Genomic DNA, 8898 nt, shown 5'->3' with positions numbered 1-8898 from the left:
TAAAATTCGAATTCACAACCAACATTAGCGATTCAATTGTGAATTCATCGAGCTATTTGTGAATTCATAGATTTGGTTTTGAATTCAAGAACATTATTAAGTTGTGAATTTATAAATTTGATCGTAAATTCAAGAACATTAATTAATTAATAGAGATGGTTTTTTTTTTTTTTTTTTGCAAATCATCTATTCACAAAATAGCAATAATTCAATTCATCTAGAGATTATGGAGAGAGGCTTTCTTTATTTACATTAGGAATATGGTGATAAAATTGCGAAATTGAGTAAAGTTCGGACATTAAATTAAAATTGCTAATTTATTTACCTCCACCAAACTAGTTGTGCTTCCACGTAATTATCCGAGGTACAACACTTTTAAAGCAGCCTGGGCCGCCAAACGAAAAGCACGAAGTTTCTGTTCTAACAGTTTGCATCACCAAGAAAATTATAGAAGAACGGAATACACTAAAATATTTGCCGTGCATCCAATTCTCTCTGTGCGATACGGAAAAAAATCATATCAGGTTCGCTTTCAGAGAGAGAGAGAGACGAGAGGAGAGATAGAGATTAAGGATGAGTAATTTTTTATTTTAATTTTAGGGGCAGTTTAATTATTTATAAAAAATAGTAATTTTTAAAATTTTATTTGAGTGGGTAAATTTTAAGTTTACTACTATAAGAAATAGGTTAGTTTGATATATTGACTCCAAAAATAATGAAATCCACAAAAAGTATATCACTTAGGGGTGGACCGGTATAGTATGCCGAAATTTTTCACCATATCGTATACCGTACCATAAATTGCAGTATGAGAATTTTCATACCGTTGTCGTACCGGATCCTTCGGTATGAACTTTTCTCATGTCGATGTCATATCGATAGTGCGGTATACCATACCGAAAGTCGGTATACCGTAAAATACGGTATACTTAAATTATTAGTATATTGTTTCACGCCTACATTTATCAAAATATTACGGTATACCGTGTATTTGTGCATACCAAAATTTCATTAAACAAATATAAATAACATTCTAACAAGTCTAGAATTATATATGTGCGTATATATGTAATTTATTTTAATCGGTACGGTATACCGATTATTTTGATATATATCGGTAATGCGGTATATTACTGAAACAACGGTATATATCGCGGTATCGGTATATATCGGTATACCGCGGTATGAAGAAAATTGATACCGTTTTCGCACCAAAAATTTTTGGTCCGATACAATATAATACTGAAAATTATGGTATTACCAAAATTTCGATATTTTTTCGAAACAGTAAGTACGGTATATCGATTATTCTGTATGTTGGTCCACCCCTAATATCACCAAATCCATCTTGCAAAAAAGATAACGGGAACATTAGAAAACACAAAATGAAGACTATTATAAAATGCAAACGTACCCTACGTACGTTTTATGTATTATTACTCCAACTCTAGTCTTTTCTTTTCTTTTCTTTTTTTAAAAAGATGATTAATAATAATTCTTCATTTAACCCTCCATTTATTAATTAGAGAAAAAGCATCTTCCTCTAACTCTAGCTTGTTGCTTTGTGTATTCGTATGGTAATTGGTACCCTTGTTTTGGATTGTTAGTTAATTTTCTACTTGGACAATTTTAATCTTATAATACAACTTATTCACGCGCTCCTCTTCTGCTTGTATATCGAGTAAGATGAGATTTATCTCCTAATCTAAATAAACATGAGGTAAACAGCTAGAGAAACATTCCTAACTTGGGATTGTATAGCTTCAAATCTGTTGCGTTCCTTTACACACAAACACTAGCTAGTTAAGCAAACCAATCTAATAATCAACAGTGGAACGTCAACTCTATACACAACCTAATTTCCAGTATTTGAAAGATTACACACTCAAATAATAAAATTGAAGCATCAAGTGGTTGATCCTTCGGCCATGGCAATGCACACTCTCAAACTTAAAAATCCCAAGTAGATTAGCATTAGGCCCGCCCCCAACAGCCTATTAGGCCGCATATCATTCCGTGGCAGCACAACCACTGCCCAAACAAGCCCCAGGCTAAGAAAACCCAGAGTCAAGTACAGACTGCTATCCTCCGGCACCACGTACGACCCCGGTTTCTCCGACCATGCTCCGATGAGCAACGACACCCCCAGCCCCACCAGGATGTTGAACATCGGCCCTGCATAGCACCCGGACATAGCTACCTGCACCCCATGCCCCCCGTTCAGAGCTATCGCCACATTCGACATCAGGTCGCCCATCGAGTTTCCCCATGCCAAGATGGTCAGCCCCAGCAGCGACGCCTTGATCCTCATGATCACACCCAGCCCCACAAGCAACGCCACGAGCTCATTCGCTATCATGTAGAACCACACAATGCTCATCAAGAAACCCCCCACAACCCATGGGAGCAAGAACTTGGTAGGTGGGTGATCAGCTGTGGTAAATATAAGCGCGAGGAGCCCTAGCGTGGCGCCAACTACAACACCGGTGAGATACAGAGCCTCGTTTGCTATAAAGCCTAGTGCATTGGCAGAGCTCCAGAGGAAGGCTACCAAGATGGGAGCAAAGAAAGCGCTAGCAACAGCACATGTCTTCGACCACCTCCCCTCCTCAACAATGGGGATTGTCAACCTTCTAGGGATTGCCAACGGCATCTCTAGCAACGAGTACAGACCGGACCAGGAGAACCACGCTTCTGCACCCGTAGCATCCCCCTCCTCCTCATTCCAGCCCCACACAACTTTCCCACCCTCGTCATCACTTGCTTTTCCCGCCTCGTTGGAGTAAATTGCAACGTTTGAAGTCCACATCCAATGCGGAAGCTTTGATTTCTGAAGAAACGGCACAGCATCATCAGCAGATTCAAGCAGGGGATGCTCAATGTCAATGTCCTCCTCTGCATTCCCACAAAGTGGCAACAAAGGCCTCCCACCACCATCCAAACCCAACATCCTGTCACGCTTCTTCCTAAACATCTCGCTTGCAGCAATACAGACTGCGTAAACCACATATATCAATGCAAAAGTTATAGCTCCTCCAAGGCTCACCTCACCCACAGCCAAGATAGCGCAAAGTGACACAATGGCAATGAGGAAGAAGCCCACATCCCTCAAGAAACACTTCCTATCAATCTGTATATTCTTATCAGCCACACACAACGACACGGTCCCAACGACAATGCAGGTGACAAAAACAGCCCCCCCTAACACACTATTCAGCCCCACATCGCCCGAATCCTGGCCTGCAAAAGAAGCAATGCTAGCAAACACATCGGGAGCCCCGTTCCCCAGCGGGAGCAGAGTGACCCCTGCAACCGTAGGGGGCAATTTCAACAAACACGAAAGCATTTCTAAACAACAACAGAAATAATCAGCTGCAGTATTCCCCAACAGATAGAACAGTGCAAGTAACCAAATCCCCAAAACTGCATATCCCAAAGGCTTAACTTTTTCGCAATCGCAGTAAAAGAAAACCAGGTAATTGAGAAACCCTCCAGAATTACAGTCTGGATTGGCTCTCAAATACTCGCATTCGTTACTAAATCCACTATGTTCATAAATTTCGGTGCAAATTGTTGGATTTTTGCTCGACTGCAGATTCTTACTCTGCATGATCGGATCAATAATCGATGAATTAGCACCATGCCCAAGATAATCATTACTCAAGCCTGTCTTCTGGTGATAATTCAACGAGGGCTTCTCTGAGAATGGATTGTGAACAACCCCATCATTGTACACGATGAAAACAAGCAAGACCAATACGCAGAGCCCATTGAAACTTCCGCGAAATTTCGAGCGCTTACGACAAGAAATACGAGATAGAAATTCCATTGTCGAAGCCCCACAATTAGACTGATAAAATTAGAAGGTAGCGATCGCTAAATTTCAAAAATCTCAACGAATACTAACTAAAGTCTAAGGGTGAATGAAAAAGACTGGAGTTTCAATCGAAATTCCCCATAAGACAAGCGAACCCAGATAACAACAACGCGAAATTTAGATATTAATCAGAGTTTTACAGCTAGATGATGGAATGGTATGTGAAAGCTGAAGCAGTAAGAATAGAGAGATAAAGGGGGAAATTAAGGATTTCAAGGGTAGAAAGAGTAGGCGAGTTCAGCAGATTATTCAACGAATCTCTGTAATAAACGACAAGAACTAGCATTGAAATTTTGGTTGCATACTTGCATTATTGGATATGATATGATATGATATGTAGTATACTACTTTTAATTTGTAGGAAACAAATTAAAATGATTAAAGGACGCGTTATTTCTGTTGATTAACGAAGAAGAAAACAAGAGCGCGTAACCGTGCAAATGGACAGCGGGTATCGTATTACAGAAGTCTTTATCTCGGAAAGGGACTGATGATGGGCTAAATCCTATTCCATACATTTCGGAAATTGGAATCAGAATTTCTTTTTCATTTAGAAATTGGAACCAGACTTAATAATTTCCTTAACATGCAGAACTATTTTTCTTATTTAGAATACTCACCCAAAAATTTAAGTGTTAATAGGCAAAAATGCCATTTTCTTATAAACACTTGTAAAAATGCTCATTTTTATAAGTGAAAGTGGGCATTTTTACAAGTGTTTATAAGAAAAGGGCATGTGTGACAAAATGCAATGAGAGTGAGTTTTGTTAGAAGTGGTCTGATGTCGGCACTGCCATTCTATGAGTTCAGCTTGACTCGGAGAACATTTTACACATTAAAGATTTGGTACTTTTTTTGGATTTTCAACCGACATGGGATGAAACATTTAGTATGCATTTATTGAAGGATACTAAATGTCATACCATATTGTTATAAAAGTCCAATAAAATTTTCTTTTCAATATTCTATTATATCTCACTCGTAATGTCATTATTTTATAATTATTTATAATAAAAATAAAAAATATTATTCATTCTGTTATTCAAATACATATATTTTCTTTTCTATACATTTTCCAAATACCAACTCATTTCTTTCTTTTTTGTTAAATATACACCACACAATTTATTCACAATAAAACTGAGATTCTTATTCCATTCACACACTCAATCAAAATTCTTAAAATTCGTGTAATTCTCACATAAATGTCCCATTATTTTTGGACGCGGTAATTAAGAAACGTATAAAAAGTACATAAAGTAAGTTGGTGAAAATTATTTAAATATTAGGTATAGAGAGATAATATATTGTCAAAAAAGAAATGAGACATTTGTAATGGGTCATCTCATTATGAAAAATGGGACATTTGTAATGGGACGGAAGGAGGAGTATTATATAGACTAATTATATAATGAACTTTAACGAATATTTATCACTAAAAGTTAAAATTAAAAAATTATGTAGTCTAATTTTGAATTAATTAACTCTAACAATCAATTATGAATTCAAATAAAAATAATAATTATAAACTCTAATGGTCAATCCTAATAAGTTGTTTTAAAATTATATTAAAATATAATAATATAAAATTGAAGAAAAAATAATTTAGAATTATAACAAATTGAAAGTAGGATGTGATATGACACAATAAATAAAAACATGAATATTTTATCATTTTGGGTCATAACACAAAAATATGAACATTTCTACTTTTGTACACTACCCCACCACAATCCCTTTACTTTTTACCTCTATTTTTTTATAAAGTGGGACCCATTTTCTACTTACAATACACTTTTATTTATTTCTTAAAATTCGTACCACTTCCAAATGTTCGTGTTTTTGTGAGACGGAGAGAGTACTTCCTTCGTTCCATAAGAGTGTACATGATTGTTGGTGACACAAGTTTTAATAAATGTTAAATGAGTGTATTGAAGTAGAGAAAACAGTCATTTTAATTGTAAAGTACGAGCAATAAATAAGGAATTGGTGGTTGTGTAATTTTCAAAAATGATGTCCCAAAATAAAAAGGATTGTACACTCTTATGAGACATATATAATAAGATATAGGATCCCATGTGAACCAAAGGTGAATTACCTAAAAAAAAGTAAGTTCAATAAGTTTGTCTGTAAGAGAGATTGTTGATATTCATTAAATACATACTAGCATTTGCACCCATGCAACGCATGAAAAATATTTTTATATTTCAGTATATATATAAAGTTGATACCAATTCAATTATTATATGAAAAGTTATAAATATAATTAAAAAAATACAATAATTATAAATATATTTGAGTTTAATATAAAAAATAAAGAAGATTTGACAATAATAAAAATTAATATTTTGAAAAATTATAAAATAATATAAGTCAAAAGAAAAATAAAAATAAAAATAAAAAAGAATAAAAATAAATTTATTCAAAAAAAAAAGATAAGAGAAAATCCATTTATATAGCATATATCAAATTAAAGTTTTTGTCATGACCTTTGATTTGATATGCATATCAAAGAGTCAATATATGAAAGTAGGGATTTCTTTTAGTAAACTTAAAATTACCCACTCAAATAATTTTTTTAAAAATTATCCACTTTTTGTGTTAAATGGCTAAACCGCCATTAAGATTAAAATTAAAAAAATTATCCACTAATACATCATTACAAAAACACGAAACATTATTGTGACGAAATATAATATTGTTAAAACATTACCTTTCATATCAATGGTTACTTCCCGCCGCCGACATGAAACCCTTCCAGCCGCCGACATGAAACCCTAGCGTTGTTTGCTTCTTCCCGCCGCCGACATGGATTTCGATCAGCCTCGTGGTGGTCATGATCGTTCGGCCTTAAACCTACCAATCATCTCCAACAACTTCTTTCATCCGTCAACGGACAAGGCTGCTTCGGCCTCAAAGCTCCCGCGGGGAAACCCTAGTTTTGAGAACACGTCGACTGCAGCAGAAACTGTTGCTAAACCAGACATCGCAGTCACCGAAGGTGTTCGTAGGATGCAAGAAACTGCAAACACGATGAACTACGCTGCTGTAGTTGCTCCCAGGGTGCGCAAACCTGATCTTCCAGCCCATTTATATCAGGCTCTTAACACCACGAATCACAACGGAGTGGATACTCTGACTATACCCAAGGAATTCTATAAGCAACGTGTTGCTGATTTCAAGTTTGCCCTTATCGGTAGGTTGATCCTGAGGAAAGGAGTGAAACCACGTTTGGCTCATGAATTAAAGGCTGATTTGCAGCGTTTATGGCAAATATCTAAGGACTGGCAATTAATACCCATGGGCAAGGGGTATTTTACTCTCAAATTCGGTTCTTTGGAGGATAAAAAAACGGCGAAGAAGGCTATGATTCAAGAAGTATCAGGTGGTCATCTGAGATTTCGTGAATGGGTTCCGAAGTTTAATCCTTCCAAGGAAGCTTCATCTCTGGCACAGGTATGGGTCCGCATCTATTATCTTCCTATTGAACTTTGGCACCCTGAAGTTATTTCGGCGATAGGTCGGTATTTGGGTACTCCTATTCGTATTGATAGATTGTCGGCTGATGGAGAGGTTGGGAATTATGCTAGAGTTTTGATTGAATTGGATATGTCTCTGCCTCTTCGAGAATATGTCATGATTGATGAGGATGATAGCTCTCTCTACGTGGAGTTTAGTTGTGAAACGCTTCCTGCTTTTTGTTCACGTTGTAAGATTACGGGGCATCCCACAGATAAATGTCGAAGAGCTACTTCTAAAGAGGATAGTACTTCGGGCATTGCTAAAGACAAGAGTGTGATGGGAGTTGCAGATCCGACTGCTGCTCTTTACTCCGGACAGGAGCAGCAAGCCGCTTGGCAGCCCAAGGATCCCGTCAGTGAGATTGAGACGGGGAACCTTAACTCCGGACAAGAACAACAGAAAGTCACGGCTGCCTGGCAGCCCAAGGATCTCGTGACCGATCAGGTGAATGAGATGGAGCCTCTACAGGATGGATTGATTGAGGATTTGGGCCCCCCTAAAGCTGTCGGGAGGGAAGATCCGATGGTCGACATTCCCACTTCTAATACCTTTCCAGAGGGGGTTGCAGAAGATGTGGATGATGGGGACAACACTGAATGCTCGGTAGATGATGATATGGAGGACCCGTTGGTGAGGGCTACGTCTCCACCCCGGCAATCGATGGATACGACTATTGTTACCAGTCCTGATCTGCCTTTGGTTGTGACGCCAGGAACGGCCACGATGGAGGTTCCCCCCACTCGAGCCCGTGGGCGTCCGAAGGGGGCTACCAAGAAGGGGAAGATTTCTGAGTCTTCTATCAAGCATCGGCTTCGGCGTATAATCAAGAATGGTATGTTTTCGGATTTCCAGAAAGCAACTAGCAGTGTTGCTGGTGCGGTGATGCAGAAAGTCGTTCTGGACACCCCTCCGATGGCTTTCTTGAATAAAGTACAACAAGCTCAGTCTGGAGGCGCGTCTATATAGAATTTTGTGGTTCACTCTCATTCTAATGCAGCTAGAGCTATGTCAGCCGTGGCTGGAGGTGTAATGATTCATTCTCCTTCCCCTACGGAAAAATGGGGAGATATGTTGGACGATGGAGTTTCTTTGGATGAGGACGACACTTTAGATTTTTGATCTCCTTGTGGATGTTTTTGTCTGAATTTGTTTTGTTTTTTTACGGATTCTTGGTGATCCGGCGCCTTGTTTGCGCCTGTGCTCCCATGGGTTTTTAGGTTCCGTTCTCTTTCTTTCTTTTTAATAAAATTTCTATTTCAGCAGCATTACAAAAACACTACACAATTTCAAAAAAAAAATATATGTCTCCTCGTGTGCGCAGCAGCGCAGGAGACACACACTCTCTCCTCTCTCTTTCTCTTCTCTCTCCTCTTTCTCTCTCTCTTCTCTTTGTACACATAACGCAGACAATTCTCATCTCGCTTTTTCTTTTTTCTCTCTCCCCCCTCTTTCTCTCCTCAATTCTCAATTTCACAGGAGGCGAGTCGTTTTTGTGTTTG

At 38.0% G+C, this 8898-nt stretch overlaps 1 protein-coding gene across 1 annotated transcript; it reads right to left on the bottom strand.

The window, feature by feature from the left end:
* Window positions 1–1729: 1729 nt before the first annotated feature.
* LOC131021446 (cation/calcium exchanger 4-like) lies at window positions 1730–4315 on the bottom strand. The gene has a single exon (XM_057950634.1). It carries the CDS (start codon window positions 3827–3829, stop codon window positions 1907–1909), a length of 1923 nt encoding a protein of 640 aa, XP_057806617.1. The 5' UTR covers window positions 3830–4315; the 3' UTR covers window positions 1730–1906.
* Window positions 4316–8898: the final 4583 nt, after the last annotated feature.

This window comes from Salvia miltiorrhiza, chromosome 4 (genome assembly GCF_028751815.1).
Source record: "Salvia miltiorrhiza cultivar Shanhuang (shh) chromosome 4, IMPLAD_Smil_shh, whole genome shotgun sequence".
In the NCBI taxonomy this organism is placed as follows: domain Eukaryota; kingdom Viridiplantae; phylum Streptophyta; class Magnoliopsida; order Lamiales; family Lamiaceae; genus Salvia; species Salvia miltiorrhiza.
Note: the sequence above shows the minus strand (reverse complement) of the source record. Positions and strands in the feature narration are given on the sequence as shown.

Excerpts from the sequence above, each read along its gene's own strand:
- LOC131021446 (XM_057950634.1), bottom strand. The coding sequence starts at position 3,829 with ATGGAATTTCTATCTCGTATTTCTTGTCGTAAGCGCTCGAAATTTCGC.